The 17505-nt window shown below is 38.0% G+C and overlaps 1 protein-coding gene across 1 annotated transcript in view; it reads left to right on the top strand.

Moving 5' to 3' along the window:
- LOC129723396 (E3 ubiquitin-protein ligase SMURF1) overlaps nucleotides 1-17132 on the top strand; it is a 42124-nt gene extending 24992 nt beyond the window's left edge. Inside the window, exons 4-13 of the mRNA XM_055677594.1 lie at nucleotides 11460-11702; nucleotides 11772-12480; nucleotides 12544-13244; nucleotides 13314-13789; nucleotides 13851-14056; nucleotides 14193-14389; nucleotides 14458-14647; nucleotides 14705-14904; nucleotides 14960-15123; nucleotides 15191-17132. Coding sequence (XP_055533569.1) covers nucleotides 11460-11702; nucleotides 11772-12480; nucleotides 12544-13244; nucleotides 13314-13789; nucleotides 13851-14056; nucleotides 14193-14389; nucleotides 14458-14647; nucleotides 14705-14904; nucleotides 14960-15123; nucleotides 15191-15475 — 3371 coding nt within the window. The 3' untranslated portion in view covers nucleotides 15476-17132. The remainder of the gene's footprint in view (nucleotides 1-11459; nucleotides 11703-11771; nucleotides 12481-12543; nucleotides 13245-13313; nucleotides 13790-13850; nucleotides 14057-14192; nucleotides 14390-14457; nucleotides 14648-14704; nucleotides 14905-14959; nucleotides 15124-15190) is intronic.
- The last annotated feature ends 373 nt before the right edge of the window (nucleotides 17133-17505 follow it).

The following is a 17505-nucleotide window of genomic DNA, read 5'->3' as shown; positions in this document are numbered from 1 at the left end:
TGTACGGCTTCTTATAAGTTACACGGGCGCATATAGACTCTAAACTGGCTTCAATTGGTGTGATGAGCAGTAAACAATGGCTCTGCTATGGTATGCAAATCGGTCAAACAAATACCACTGTCGTGTGCACTGGTTTTAGGGTGTACACAGTCAACTATCATCAAGAAGTACACAGTATATAAGGAGAGTATGACTATTTATTTAAAAAGGGGTTTTATTAAGCGCTTCAATAACGTGTAAAAAAAAGTCTCACAAATGTCTTCTTTTTTGCAACAATAATCAGTATGTAAAAGAATTTTTCTTAACCCTCTAGTGCCCAAATTAATTTTTAGACGGACTTCGGTAAAATCACTATGAATCTTTATAAACATTTTTTAAGTATTTATTGAAGCTTTTTAGAGGTTTGACTGAAGCCCGTCTAAAGGCGGCACTGGGCACTAGAGGGTTAAGCTCAAATTGACTAAGTGTAACCGTTAAAAACACGTTCAAAGCGATAAATCAAATTGCTGATTAAAGCATGAAACGCTCTCCGGTGATGGTGAAAATGGATCTAAACAACAGCGCTTCATATGTTTTCATTGCATATTTTTATCACACTGCATCCGGAGTTAAAATAATAATCAAATTTTTTTTTTCAAATAGTTTTATTAACCAAATGATGTAGGATAGTATTTTATCTCAATTTATCTCAAAGATGTATGGAATGCTGACGCTATCGGTTCCGCATTCTCGAAGGCAAATCAGCACTAACGCTGTCATTTCTGTAAATGCGTGAGATGTGAGTTAGCATACATGTTTGGTATTTCAACCCAGATATTCTGGATAACCGTTTTAGACTGTTCCAAGTTTGAGATCTGGTTATCAGCAAGCTACCGTTGAAATCTGGAATCAGAATAAAAAGCCCATTTAGTCAGACCTAGGGAGCTTGGCGGCCTTTGATTTTTATAAGCTCTTGGCAAATTTGACTGATAGTTAAAATTTCTTTCTAGATACCTAGATTTTCAACTCTTCTATGTATTAGGACCAAGACGTCAAACTAATTAGACTTGCAAAATCATTTGAGAATGAAAAACGCAGCATCGTACTGCAAAACTTGTATCTGAAATTAATTTAGGGGGAGCCGCGAAGGTCTCTGCACTTCGCAGAGGTGACCGCGGAGCTTTTTGTGCTTAGCAAAAGGTTGGAAACCACTGGTTTAGAGCATGTTTATTATTAATTAAAAAAATTAATGTTCATTTCTTTTTGAAGTTCATACATTACATTACACTTGCGTGCCGTAAAAATGATATTTTTTTAACCTGCCATTTCGCGAGATCTAACCCGAATTTAATCCAACCTTTTCTCACAAATCACAAGTTTATTATAGTTTGAGGGACAATACGGGACATCTCGAAATTTTCCGTTGTTCCGGTTTTATTGAGGCAAACCTTGGAATTGGCCACTACTGGTCATGTTCCAGAAATCGGCAGCCCCGGTGAAACTGGGTGTATTCACAATGGTTCCGAAACCTGGCTTGCGGCATATCGAAGAACTCGACCAGGAGCGGCCGTTAGACGTCCAAGTGGCTAAATACCGATCGCCAAAAGCGTTATTTTACTAAAGCTTGAAGTTTGATATGTCGTAAGTAAGGTTTCGGTACCGTTCTCATTTTAGCCTGTGTCCCTGGAAGGGTACTAGCATATATCATACAGGGGTACATAGCATATATCAAGATGGCTTGACAAAATAATTTTTTTTAATTCTTTTATCACCAATATTTAGTGGTTAATTTGTGAGTTAGAAATCCAATTTGTGGGTACTTGTGGTTAAGTGGTTTCCGAGAAATTTAAAAAAAACTGAGTCAGGCCATCTTGAAACATGATTTTGCTTCAAATGAATCGGACAACGGACTGCAAATCGGACGCTGCTGGTCGCTAGTGGCGTTGGCTGTTTGCGGTGTTTGTCACTGCTATACTCAGAGCCGAATTTAAGGGGAGGGCCGGGAGGCCCGGTTTGGACCCCCACATTTTTGGGGCCCCACAAATCGAGATAAAGTTTTTCTCTATCAAAAATGAGATTCAAATTTCGATTTTCAGCAAGAAAATTTGAACAGACCATTTCAAACTGAAACTTTCCTTCAGTGTTATTTTTTTCGCGAGCGACAATATCACAACTACCTCCATAAGAGTTCACCTCGTATTTTCTTGGAATGACACGTATTAACACACCATTTGAATCGAACCAGCGCGCATGGGAGGTAAAGCAGAGAAAGAATATAACCCACAAGTTTTTTTTTAATTTATTGTTGTTGTTTACTTGTCCGAATCAGGGATACCAGATGTGCTTTACACTATGCGGATTTTCAGAGTCCGTGTGCAGATTTTACAGACCTGCAAAAGCAGGGTCGGATTTAAGGGAGGTCCCACATTTTGAGGCATATCAAGAAAAAATAAACTTGTCTCAACTTATAATGGATTTTGAAAGTCTGTCCTCCAATAATCAAACTCGCTTTCTATTAGTAGTTTCAGAGTCTAGTGAATATTTCCTTTGAATTACATTTTAAGAATTTGAATTTGAATAGCAAACTAATGGTTTCGAACGCAACTGGGGGAGCCGTCTTTTTTCGAAGATGAAATTAATTAAAAATAGGTTACGTATGAAAAAAGCAAGGCTGTCAAATTTTGCATTGTGAATTTGCGAATTGAGTGTTGATTATATAATTGATAATTTTTCAGCAAAGACACCTTATAAAAAGATGTTCTGAAAATTTCTGACAAACTTTTGTTAAGCTTTCAAAGATGAATATAGTTTATTCTGGGGCCCACACACAAGACTGGGCCCCGGACCCCCACAATCGTAAATCCAGCTCTGCTCTCTATCAAATTTGGATTGCTTTCCTTTGAAAGTACATTTTCGTTACCGATATAATTTCTACCAACAACTTTACACACATTCATTTTGCGCCTGGTTGGCTACCTGAAATAGCAAGTGTGTTGGCTTAGTTCCCCCAATCTCGATATTTATCATATTCCTTAGACGCATGCTTAGTATAGCAGTGACAAACACCGCAAACTGCCAACCGCCAGCAGCGTCAACAACAAATAAACAAAACGTTAGAACTACGTGAGTAAAAAAAAAAACACAAATTTTTGTTCAAACACTTGTAATATGACCTTAAAATTACATTTTCGTGAACCACAAATTAAGAGCTTTCGATTGATGTAGGTATATATCATTGTTGTCCGATTCATTTGTAGCAAAATCATGTTACAAGATGACTTTACTCAGTTTTTTGAAAATTTCTCGGAAACCACTTAACCACAAATTACCACAAATTGGATTTCGAACTCACAAATTAACCAATGTTGGTGATGAAAGAATTAAAAAAAAAAATGTCAAGCCATCTTGATATATGCGTACTTACCACACGATTCCCCTTGATAAATCCGGAACAACGGAAATTTTCAAAATGTAAATTTGTAATGTTTTGAAAGAGGTTGGATTAAATTCGGTTTAGATCTTGCGGAATGGCAGGTCAAAGTTTTCATTTTTTCGGCTCTGCATGCGTCAGGTATGCAAGTGTTAAAATTTGGTTAGTTCTTCTGCGGCGAAAAAACGAATGCTCGAGCTTTCTTTTTACATGCTACATCAGATTTTGTACAGTAGATTTGCAGAATTTTCAAACGCCGTTTCCGTTCCTCTTGTGTGAAGGCTATTCTGACATCTGGACACCTGTGCCAACAAAAAAGGGTTTCCATTTTTTTTTCGAATAATCGATTTTTGGATTGATGGTACGTTGAAGTTAAGCACTTATTGGTCGTTCTACCCTTTATTGTGGACAGATCCAGTAGCTCTATTCAAATTTTTGAGCCTTTTTCGCCGGATAAAGGGTGTTACAATCACCGTATTATTTTTACCTTGTATAAAAAAACTGAACCCCCCCATTTTGATGATGTGTATAGTATCATGCCTTATGTTTGATTTTGACATTTGCTCTTCAGTTATGAAAATGGCGTATAATTAAGAGAAGCAATGCAACAAAATGTTGCTCGCGCGTCGCGAAAACCCGCACTACTCACTCAACAAGTTGGCAAAATTGTTGAATGGGACCAAATCAACCGTTACCAACGTAATAAAATTGCTTGAGGAACGTTTGTCGATGCCAGAAGGACAGAATCGAGGGAAATCAAAATAAGAAGGCCGCAAAAACGACGAAAAGAGTGGTCAGCAGTTTCAAGCGACATCCCAATCTTTCCGTTCGAAATGTCCCAAGCAAGCTGGAAATGTCGTTTACAACTGTGAATCAAGCTAAAAAAAGCCGGACTGTCGACTTACAAAAAGGTGCTGGCTCCAAATCGTGACGATAAGCAAAACAAGTCGGCCAGCAGGGTGGCCACTCAATCGGGAAAACGGGAAATGCGGGAAAAAGTCGGGAATTAAATTACATCGGGAAAAATGCGGGAAAAAGTCGGGAATTTTTTTATTTGATCGGGATTTTGTTACCAAGATTTTTTATGTGTATTGTGTATGATGAAATTACAAATGATGGAGAAGTTGAAAGTGCAGGACTGCAAGTTGGTCCCTTAAAAGTCACATTTTTCTTTAGCAGTCAATTTTTTGACCAAAAAGTCACTAAACTTACTTATTTTGACCCGCTGACCAGCTGACTACTTATAGCAGTCCGGCTTTTCAAATGAAATAAATGTTGACATTAAATGTCTTAGAATAGCATTAAATGTCGAAATATGGTGTTATCCAAAAATATTGAACGGACTCTGTGGGACTTCTCAAGATCGTAAAGCGAATTTAAACCGGGGTCGAAAATCGGCCCGGAAACTGGGAATTAAAGTTGCCAGTTTGTCGAGAAAACGTTTTTAGTGAGAGAATTAATCATAAATTCTCATATGTACAATAGAAAATGTTTCAATTTCTAAGAGCTATGCAAAACAAGTTTCACTGTACAGTCTTACTAACATTACCTAATTGTTTGAATGAACGAATTGAGGATAAAATAAGTGGCACACAGTTCTGGTTCTCCAGTTTTTCAAACAGATTTTTATTTCAGCTAGTCTTTTAGAAGAGATATTTGGCGAACTCTAGCGAAACTAGCTACCATTTCCGCTTAGAAACGCAATGCTGGTGGAAATTTGGGTTTGGGACGAACTTGCTATGCGGAGCAGTTAATTGAAAAAAACGTTTAAAACTTGCCACAAAATAAAGCAAACATTATTTTGAAATTTTTTGAAAAACTAATTTTTGTACATATTTCAAACTCGTATTTTTTCTGTAAATTATACAATTTGATTGTGAAAAAAATAATTTTTGATGTAAATACTCTTAGAAAATAATATTATCGTTTTCGAAATTTTTCAAGAAAACATTTTATTTATTTTTTTTATTTTATTTACGACTTGGCCTAACTAGTTAGTCGTCGTAGGTTCGTGTCTCGGCTCGAGAGAGACTGTTAGTGTCTGCAGGATCGTAGCGCTAGCGCTGCAATCGCCCTGTGCACCGCTGCCAAATCTGTGGCCAATAAACAAAAATACTTTAAATGTTTTAAAAGCCAAAATAATTAGCTTGATTGGTGTGATGTTTCCGACAAAGCTTTAGATAGTAGTTCTATTGAAAAAAATTATTGAATATCTCAAAAAGCTTTTAATTCTAAGTTGCCAAAAGTTACAACGTTGATTATTTGAACACAAAAGAAGTTAAAATTTCTGAAAGTTTATTTTTCGAAACCAGAACGATTTGTTTGATTGGTGCGATGTTTTCGGCAAAGTTGTTGGCAGTAGTTGAGCAATAAAAATATTTTAAATTAAACATTTCAAAGAGTTGATTTTTGAAAAATATTTTATTGATGATCATGGAGAAACAAAAACTAAAAATTCTTCAGAAAAAATCCTAATAAGGATTTGGGAAAATTTTGGGAAACATTTGTTTTCTTGAAAGTTTAAAAGAAGTTAAAAATAAATTTGTTTCCTTTGCAACGGTTTCTGCAAGACAGTTCGTGCAGCCTTTTAATTTGAAAAATAATAATTTAGGATAATTTTTCTGATGTCCAGCTTATTTTTTAAGTTTCGAAATCACTTATTTTGAAATGTTGGCCCCTAATATCTTTTTTTTATCAGCTTGGCCATTTTGAGCGCTGGATGCAAACAAGTTGAAGATGTTGGCAGATAACCAAAGAGATGCAACTTTAATGAACTAGTAAATCAAAATACTGAAAAAGTTGTGAATGCACTTCTGAAATTTCAGAATCTATGTAATGCGTGATAAACGAAATACAGTTAAATCGCAGTATTTTTCCTGAATTTAAAATAATATCTTTTATTTGAGAAAAAAATACGCAAATCCATGTCACAAGTTTTGTTCCCTAAATAATCAATTCAATCAAAATATTCATTACTCTTAGGGTAAGTAGTTTCATGTTCACCCATAACTTCCCACGACTTTTCCCGATGATCTGAACAACGAGAAATAAAAGTTTGTACGAAAAGTGCTGTTTGGTTTGTTGTGCCCCTCATAGGTTGTTATGCGTTGAAAAAAAGGGTGCTTATATCATATTTTTTAGGAGACAGATAGACAAACATAATGAATATAATAAGCGAAATAGCTAACACGATTATTGACTGCTTAATGGAAGATTTGCAAATTTGAGAAAACCGCAAAAATTGTATTTAAATTATCTACCATGGGAATGCAACCTTTGCATTTTATGTAACTAATCAAATGTTTGTGTAGAATGTCCCGAGCAAATTCGGTAAAAATGATATGACTATATGAGCCATTACTTCCAATTTAGGATCCAAAAGTTGACGTTCAGCCGTCGATAGAACATAACCTTGTTACCGTTTCTGACAATCGGGAATTTCTTGCAATCATGCGGGAAAAAGTCGGGAAAAATGCGGGAACTCGAAAATGTAAAATGAGTGGCCACCCTGGGCCAGACAACGATCGGCAATTCCCATTCAAAAGTAGCTTGAGCCAATATTTTTCCTTCATTCTGTCCGAATTGAACTTGACAAAAAAAAAACAAGATTTGATTCCTTCATGAAAAATGACCGATTTACACACATTTTTGTTTGGCCGTGACCCGGCATGCCAATGGTACAGTCTTTTTTTTTACTGCCATCTAAGGATATGTTTTCTGTTGCTGTTAGTTCGTGATACCTTTCCGCGCTGGCAGTCCGGTAGTCACATTGAGAACGTATTGGCAACAGAGTATCACAAAAGGAAACGAAAAATGTACTCCGTGTGTCGATTCGGCATTATTTTGTACATACTGTTTTTTATACAGACGTTCGTGTCCGCACTACACAAACAACGCGTTTCGGTAACAACCCGAATGCACCGGAGACATCTTCTTTCTCTTGTTCCATTTGCCTATGATGGATTTCGTGAGACGGCTGTTAAAAAAGGCTGTGGGAAGAAGAAGCGTAAGAACTGCTCGGCTCCTAACCGACAGCCTTCGTGCAAAGAAAACCAAACTCGGCATAGAGCGGCTGTGCACTGAAGGATGCGTGTATCGCATACCGAATGTTATATACAACCATACACAGTGTTGCCAGGTCATTTTTTTTAAAATCTGGAAAAGGCAAAAAAAAATCTGGAAAAAAATCTGGAAGTCATTTCGTGGGGTGAAAGTTAAATTCTTCGGATATAAGTCTTGAGGTACGTTAAATTTAAGGTGACAAAATTGCAAAATTTCGCGCCAAATTTGAAGTGATGACCTTTTTGCGGAACAGAGAAAATAAAATCTGGATCATTCATGAAAAATCTGGATAATTGGACATCAAATCTGTTTACCTGGATACATGTTCAAAAATCTGGATAATCCAGCTAAATCTGGATACCTGGCAACGCTGACCATACATGCCATCGTCGACATGGGAATAAGGTGAACAGCAAAGAAAAAAACTGTATGGGGAACAAGATGGCAACGTTATAGTCGCAATATATTTTATCTGTCGGCTGTCTTCATTTTGCTGTCATAATGGGACGCTGTCCGTAACACCTTTTACGTTCGCAACTTTAACGGATTGCGGTATACTTGCAGTAGAGACGGTCGGGTTTGATGTTTTCAAAACTCGTACCCGACTGGAACCCGATTTTATTTTTTCGGTCACACCCGAACCCCACTCGAACCCGAAAATGTAATTTCTATGAACCCGACCCAAACCCATTTTTTTTCTAACTCGGATCCGACTCGAACCCAACGGGTACGGGTCGGGCTCGGTTTTCGGGCTTGAAAACCCGGACCTGACCATCTCTACCTTGCAGATCGTGACCGACCGTATCTTCTACGGTCCTCCAAAGAGGATGTCTCCTTGTACCTTTTGATGGTTTTATAAGCAAAATTTTGCTTATCCGCACACTATTATAGACGTTTGAATATTGTTTGAACACGGTGTAAGAGGAGAGGGGTTCATCAAAAACCCACAAAACCCTTGGATTATACATGAGAGACCGTTCATTAATTACGCAACGCACCCAAAAAAATAGGAGGTTTGAAAACACCTCTCAAAGTTCATGTCAAATGATTATGGGAACCTAAAAACTGTCAAAGAGTGCTTATAGATAGAGTAGGGGTAAGCGGGGTAAGACCGCCCCCTTAAGCAATTCTGTTTATAAAAAAAAGTTGCGGCTGCAATTTCATTTTTTCTTCGCTAAGAGGTTTTTCTATTCAATACCCGCATTTAAAAAATAAGAACTGAAAATTTTTTGTTTATTTTCCAGCTTTTTTTTTTCAATTTTAAAAATTCGTTGAAAATGTGCAGATCTTTTCCATGCGGGGTGAGCCCGCCCATCAGCGGGGTAAGATCGCCCACCATTTTTTAAGAATAACAAATATTTTTAGGGCCAAGTTGGGTTGATTTTATCGGTATAGTGTCTTTGACAAAGTTGTGGATGGTTTTTTTTCTTTTTTGATAAAACATGCCTGCACTGTGAAAAAACTGAAAAATTTTTTATTCTAAGTTTTAACTTTTTTTGTTTTTTGATTATCCAAGTTCAAATCAATGTTTAGGTAACTCTTTGTTGTTTTCAAAATACATAGATTTTTCAGAATTGGGGTTTTTCAAGATATTCAATTTATAATAAACCTGTCTTTAAGCTAAAAATACAAACTCATTATACCTGTCTGTATGATTTTTTTGAAGACTTATTATGCATTGAGTAATAATAATAATTATTGATTTTTTGTTCATATTTTCAATTTTTTTATGGTTTTTTTGACGAACAAAATTACCAACGACGCCCAAGAAAAAATCTTTACAAAATTTGAGCTATAAATATTTCTATTACTCCATGATCAAATAACCATCAAATTTTCGCTTACCTTTTGTAGATTCTGCAGGCAGAAACATCATTTTTTTAAAATAAATTAAAAAAAAAAATTAATTCTATTTTTATATCTTTCCTTTAATTTTTTTACAGTGTATTCTTTTTTCGGAAATAAAAAACTGCTATTTTCAACTCTGCCGGAGAAGTCATATCGATCAAACAAACCGTCCTGGCTCTAAATTTTTTTTTTGTTCATTAATACCATTTTTACACAAGTTTACTTTTTTCAAAAATTAGTCGCGTTAAAAAAAATTTCTAGAAAAGCTTCTACCAAATCGGAAATGGTCGATTAACATTGATGTCTTATGTGGCTTGAAATTGCTTTACTGATCCTGTAAATATTCCCTTTGTAGTGTTGAGGCATTTGGGTCTTGAAGTGAAACAACAAGCACTTGTATACGTGGCGGTTTTACCCCATGTATAGTGGGCGACTTTACCCCCAGTGGAACATTTTCATATTCCATCGAAAAAGTAGCCAAAATTACAAGATTACTCACGGCCTTCGATATTTCCGAAAGAAGACAGATTCAGGCAAGCGGTTAAACGTATATCCACGAATAAAACAATAGATTTTTAGACAGAAAAACCTTAAGTCCCGTTGCCGCAAAACAATAGCGCATTGACTGGTTGCCAGCTGAAAGGTTGTTTTTAATTATTTCTGTGACTGTTCGCGCACTATCAAAAAAGAAAGGGGTGCAAAATGTTATGTAATTATACTGTAATAGCCATGTTAAAGAATTTTTTCAATTATTATATAACTTGGTAGTAAAATCACGGTGGGCGGTCTTACCCCGCTGGGCGGTCTTACCCTGTTTACCCCTAGTTGTCATCGGTTTTCTGGGATGTGCGTGGGACAATTTTCATTAGTTACCTGTTTTCAAACCGGAAAAACGGCGAGTATTATGCAGAATTATTGAACTCAGGGCAAAACATGTATCGTAACGAAGTTCTGTCCACAACGTTTCGTAAAATTTTGGAATATATCACTACTAATGTCATAATGAAATGCAAAAAAATGTTCACGTTGTAATGATCGGAACATTTGTATGAATGTATTGGTGTCCTTCGATTTACACTGAATATATTCCGGGCGCTACATCATACGTTATTTTTGTAAACAATTTTAGTTTTGTGAATTTGTATTCTGTTTGTTTTTTATTACAATTCATCACATTGCAGTTCACCGTTGTGAGTGCATCCCAGTTTATGCGACAATGTGTTTTTATGATAAATTATTCTAATTTTTTCTATTCATCATTACTAACCTACAAAATGTTTACTGTCAAGTATGTAAATTATACTTGTCGCTTTCTGTATTCGGTATGACACATTAGTATTCTGCCGTGTGACTCTAAACTCACTGCCTAACTTGCAGTCGATTGTACAGTACGATCGCAGCGCATTGCGTTGATTTGATGTTTGGATATTTTTTTGCATTCTGTAGCTTCCCGTATGTGGGCGTGTTTAGGTGTTATGCCGTGTTGATATTAATCTGCGGTAGGTCACCACTTGCTACCTTCGCAAGTGAATGTCGGTACCATTCCTTTTGCTCGATATGATGTCGTTGCAGATAATAAGTTTTATTAGCTGACACTTCTCTGTCATAGATCGGAATTACGTACGCTGTTACGTGTCGGCCGAAATTGTTATACGGTTGACGGTTAGTTCCCTTATGCTTTCTTTATATTAGCGAGTGAAAAGGTATTACGTATATCGGATGTCTGCGACAAGACGATATTGTTGACTATAACTCTGCCTGCGAGTAAGATTGAATTAGGTGCGAACGTCGCTATATCTACTGTGTACCCAACCGTCGTGATTGCAATTTGTTGTGACATTCGTTGTATGAACATTAACCACAGACCAAGCGCTTCATGCTGATAAAGAGGCGGTTGCAACCAGTGAAGTTAAATCACGTATTTTAAACAAAGTCTTTTTTTCGCTTCCGTGTATGCATATTACGGTTCTGATTGTTTTATCATTTTTTTCGACAGTTTTTGTATTAAATTTTCATAAAATAACAACAAAGACGTTTAAAGTGTAGTTATAACATACCTAGTATTTCACAAACCATATAGATTATGATGTAGTGTTGTTGTTGCTGTATACTCATTCGTCATATTCATTCCTTCCGTTAGGTCTGCCGCACCCGTTCGCTAAAATCCGAGTCGATGGGACACCTCAGGAGTACAAAACGGAAATTTGCAAAGCATCGCTGGAGCCCAGGTGGAACACTCACTATGATTTATACCTTGGGAAAAACGATAACATCACGATAACAATTTGGGATCATCGTAAAGTACAGAAGCGGCAGGGTTCTGGCTTTCTGGGATGTGTGCGTATTGTAGCCGGCACAATTCCAAGGCTTACGAATGCTGGATGTAAGTATTCTTAACATTACAGAAAAATGAAAAAAATGTAATTGTATTCATGTCAATGTCTCTTGTCAGTCCAACGATTAGATTTATGCAAAGCCTCGCAAGATGATACGGATTTGGTGAAGGGTCAGATTATCGTTTCACTCATGTCCCGAGATGGTACCACAGGGGGCACTCCATTAGCTATAGTAGGTCCTGCTGGAGACATACGGGGTCCCGATGACGACGAGGAAATTGTCCAAGGTGAGCTACCCGCTGGATGGGAAGAGCGCTTGACGCAAGCTGGCCGTGTCTACTATGTGAATCATGTCACCAAAACAACCCAGTGGTCTCGCCCAACGGAACCGGCCGGTTCGGTACCAGTGGCATTAAGCAACGGTGGCAGTAACAACAGTAGTGCCGATTCAATACTTCCAGGGCCCTCGAAATCAGCTACCAATAACAGTATCAATAGTATTCAATCGAATGACTCCGGTAGTCGTAGACATTCAGCGGAGATACTGCTCAATAACTCAAATAATAAAGAAAACTGCAATCACAATAAAGAACTCACGAAAGACCTGGAAATCGGTGTAAATGTTGTAAATGGTGGAGTGATTGGTCCAAATAATGGCGGAGGAGTTGGAAGTCGCCACGATGCAAAAAGTCCTGTCCGGAAACGGGACGAAGGTGTTCTCATAACCCCCAGCTCCAGTACGAGTCCACTCAGTGAAATAAACAGTCCAGTAACACCGAAAACATCCGCAGAACTGCCAACGCCAAGAACATTATCTACTGCAAGGTTAGTTAGTTTTTGTTGCAATAATTGCATATGATTCTTTAATGATAACATTTTTGTTTGCAGGGATCCTCAACCGCTCGCAGGACTTCCAAATGCAATAGGTTCACTGTCAATAGATCCGCCCAACATGCGAACACCACAGCCAAATGGCAATATTCCAAATCTGCACAGCAACATGGCGTCAAGTATCATTAACACCAATAACAGCAACAACGGAAATAGCACAAACGTAGTCAGCGGTAGTGCAAATTTTACAAACTCGACTAGTTCTAGTTCTAACAGTACCAGTAACGGAATTTTGTTGAATGGTATTGGGTCTAATAGTAACAGTACTAGTAATACATGTCACAGTACTTCGCCCACACATGGCGTTAGCAGTAACAACAATGGTTCGCCAAGAGACAGCGGAAACACGAATGGTATTTCATTACAATCCGACCAAGTGCCTCCGTTCATGCCCTCTGCAAGCAACCTGACGAATGGCAATACTCGTGTAGCACCAGAAAGTTCATCAGAATCAACCAACACGCCAGGCAGATCACATCCTCAACCTCAACAGCCTTCATCTGCAACAAGCAGTAATGAGGGTAGTCGGGAGTCGTCAGCACAACGAACACGTCGTTCCTCTCGCAATGCAGAGGAGCCTTCTTCGCGTAGACGCTCCTCCCGAACCGCTCGACCACCTCTTATAATGCCGCCGCCACCACAGACACGTGGTAGTGCACCAGTGGTACGACCCACCGTGGATTTGCCCGCTGGATATGGTAAGTCTGTTATATTATTTCGTGTTTACGAACCACTACTAACTCTAATAGGTTTTTCTTTGCTCACAGAAATGCGAACTACTCAGCAGGGACAGGTATACTTTTATCATATACCGACCAAAATTTCTACCTGGCACGATCCACGAATACCGCGAGATTTCGACACACAGAATATTGCCCCGGAAACCTTAGGTCCACTGCCGCACGGCTGGGAGCAGCGGAAGACTGCCTCCGGCAGAGTTTATTTTGTGGATCACAACAATCGAACCACTCAGTTTACCGATCCTCGCCTAAACGGGCTGCATATGATGCAAATTTTACATATAATGCGAAAGCAGTCTCAGCCAACCCAACAAACACCGCCAGCTGCTGGAGGTTCCGGTTCGAATGGGTGCTCAACAACATCAGCTACAGCTGCCCATAGCTCTCTTTCCGGTGCAGGACCGCAGGTATCAAATGGATCTACGGTTGCTTCAGGCGCAGGCAGCTCTCGACTAATGACAGGTCCTGAAGCAGGTCCAGCTGGTAGTAATGGTCTATCAATGGTATATTGCAACTTGAATCACAAACTTTGATATGCTTTTTTCATGATGTTATTATTTTTAGGACCCAATGCCTAATCGGACACCACCCAGCAACTTCGCTGATCTACCGCAAGGTTTGCTGGACGGTGCTGAACTACTGCCCAAATATAGGCGGGATCTGCTGGGCAAGATAAGGGCACTACGCGCCGAGTTGCAAACGCTGCAACCTCAATCGGGTCATTGTCGGTTGGAGGTGTCTCGACAAGAAATTTTTGAGGAGAGCTACAGGTGAATGTTTTTTAATATGTTATAGTATTTTTTGGTGAATGTTTGTGCTGTGAGAGGATAGTATTAAGTGAATTCAAGAATTTGACTGTTTAGTGAATAATATTTCACACGACATTTTTTGTACTGCTTTTCACAGACTGATCATGAAGATGCGACCACGGGACATGCGAAAGCGGCTTATGGTAAAGTTTAGAGGTGAAGAAGGTTTGGATTATGGCGGTGTGGCCCGAGAGTGGTTACATCTACTGTCACGAGAAATGTTGAATCCACAGTATGGATTGTTTCAGTATAGCGGGGACGACCGGTACTCGTTGCAAATTAATCAAGCTTCAGGTAAATGTTTTATCTTTCTATAATCCATGTTGTTCAGTTTGTCATGGATACTTTTCTCAATTTCATAGGAGTGAATCCGGATCATCTGTCGTATTTCCACTTTGTGGGACGAATACTTGGTATTGCGGTGTTTCACAATCACGTACTAGATGGAGGATTTACACTGCCTTTTTATAAGCAGCTACTGAACAAACCTATAACGTTGAACGATATTGAAGATGTCGACCCGGAACTACACCGAAGTTTGACTTGGATGCTGTGAGTAGATCTAGTTAACTAAATCTGTAGACAATAATGAAGCTTTTCCATTGATAGAGAAAATAACATTACCGGGGTATTAGAACCAACGTTCAGTGTTGAAAACAACAGTTTTGGAGCTGTGGTGGTACACGAATTAAAACCAAATGGTGCATCGTTGCAAGTTAACGAGGAAAACAAACGCGAGTACGTGAAACTTTACGTAAATTACCGATTCATGCGTGGAATAGAGCAGCAATTCTTAGCTTTATCTAAAGGTATAACTCGGGCTGAGTTTCGTGTATTTTATCTCATTTGATCAATTTTGTGCAGGTTTTGTAGAACTTATACCAAGTCAGCTGCTACGGCCATTTAACGAGCGAGAATTGGAATTGGTAATCGGAGGAATCAGTAAAATTGATGTCAACGATTGGAAGGCTAACACGCGATTGAAACAGTGCACTCCGGAAACTCCTCAGATTATATGGTTTTGGCAGGTAATTGTTATAATTTGTGCAGGCTCAATTAACTTTCAAACTAACTTGAAATTTTATTTCTCAAAAGATTGTGGAGTCTTATTCACCGGAGATGCGTGCCCAGTTGCTACAATTCGTAACTGGGTCTTGCCGAGTTCCGTTGCAAGGTTTCCGGGATTTGCAAGGGTCTACTGGTGCTGTTGGCCCACGGTTGTTTACGATTCATCTTACGGCAGATGCGCCGCTTCAAAATCTTCCAAAAGCGCATACTTGTTTCAACAGGATCGATCTTCCGATGTACGATTCATACCAATTAATGTACGATAAACTAACGCAGGCCGTCGAGGAAACATGCGGGTTTGCTGTAGAATAAAACAGCGGATTCGCTGCAAGAGAAGTGTGCATGCAATGATTTTTACGTTCCAAAGTTATTAAAAATAAATCATGCAGGTGGCTCCTAGTAGCGAATGACGTAGTTTGATATGTTTATAATCAAAATTAGAAACACAACAAGAGCAAATTTTTCCTCTTTCGGTAATGTTCAAGAGGTATTAATGAGTTCTCTCAAAGTTTACGATACAGTGGAAAGATCTTCGACTAGATCTGAACAAAGATCCACTCGAATTGCCATCCGTTTAAAACAGTATCATTTTGGTCATAATTCTGATAAAGTCAATCTTAGCAAAAAGTGTTCCCAAGAGCCGTATAATTTGATTTCGTGTTTTGAACAGATATATAATTTTCTGGAAATGAAATCAAAACATTTGCAGTGATTATAGGTAGGTAACTCAATTTATAGCCGTTATTAATCATCGTTACAGAGTTCGGATACATATTAGCTCAAAATAAAGTAAAGGTAATTTGCCACAAATCAAATAAAATTGCGAATAACGATAACACTTCCATGAACTTTTGATAAAGACTTTTAAACTCAAGTTCGGCAAAAGTTTGCACCCGTTTGGAACATATTTTCCTATGGATTTTTAGAGAGAAAATCGGTTTATCGGTACGAGTGATATTTAGCGACTTTTAAATCTTATATCGAAACGAAAAATACGGTAAATGCTGAGATTATTATCCCTTTAATAGATATAAATAATATCAATCCGGTGTTTCGAAGATGTTTTCAATGTAGATTTTTACCACTTAGGTAAAAGGAAAACCAATATTTATTGAAGAGAAAATGAATATAAAAATAACTTTCAATTCAAACGATTACAAAATAACCGAAAAAAAGGTTAAGTGATGCAGCGATATTCTATTAGATTTGTTGATTAGCACTAAATAAAAAGGGATGAGCCATTGAAACTGGTTGGTAATTGCGTTGCGCAGAAAACTCACGTTCTTAGTTGTGAACTGTCAATTTTGAAATAAGATCCAAATGACCCATTTGTACATATACCTATAAACAGTAGAATTAATTAATTACTTCGAACAGTTAACGCAAATGCTGTGTTGAAAATATTATATATCATAGGCCGGTAGTTGCTCCCAGCTGTAATCGAATATGTAACATTGTTCACATCTTCCCATCCCATTAGATAGATAGAGCTATAATACCGTGAGGGGCATAACAAATTTTTATTTCACCCGTGGTAGTTGTTTTCGTTATACTAAATCGTAACTTACTACGGACGAAATGGGCGCAACCAGGTAGACCGGTTTGGTTTTTTTTCCAGGTGAGGACATGTGTTTTAAAGATTATGCTGGAACGAGAATTTTCGTCCACTGTTTGCCGCTGTCATTAACGGATATAATCAGATCACAGATAGCTGTAACTTTAATTATCATATTTGTTCTGTTTGGTCAAACACAGAGCATGTCCGTTGGGGTGTAGAATTGGCATTTCAACATTGACTTGGACATAACAGAACAGATATACGATTAAGATTACAGTGTGTGTGTTTAGAAATCGAATAGGATTCAGCGCATGTGCGAAGGTTATGTTAGTGAACATGTAATCGATAGACTTAAGGAAAAACAACGTATATATATTATTGTAAATTATACAAAAACATTTTATACAGTTACCTAACAGTCTTTGACTACATCAATGTCTCATTTCAATCTACATATGCGATGTTATTAAAATCAATCAAAAACTCAACAAATTTTAATAGTTTTAATAGTTTGTTGTTAAGAAACTTCAAACGCGTAATACGGGGGATTGGGTAATTAAACACATTGAGAGCGTATTCTTTCGGAGGGTTGCTTCTCCAGGCACGATGCGACTAGCTTTTACAAAAAGATTAACGGAATTTAGAACTAAAACGTGCCAGCCCCCGTCATGTGCAACGTCAGGGAGGGAAACAGAATTGCCGATGAATCAGGTGGAAACATTTTAGTGTGCTGCTGAACGGCGATGAAGACAGAAGCGTCGAAAGGAGCGGATAAATATTGAGA

Source organism: Wyeomyia smithii, chromosome 2 (assembly GCF_029784165.1).
Source record: "Wyeomyia smithii strain HCP4-BCI-WySm-NY-G18 chromosome 2, ASM2978416v1, whole genome shotgun sequence".
Taxonomy (NCBI): Eukaryota; Metazoa; Arthropoda; class Insecta; order Diptera; family Culicidae; genus Wyeomyia; species Wyeomyia smithii.
The sequence above is the reverse complement of the archived record's forward strand: the minus strand, read 5'-3'. Positions and strand labels throughout refer to the sequence as shown.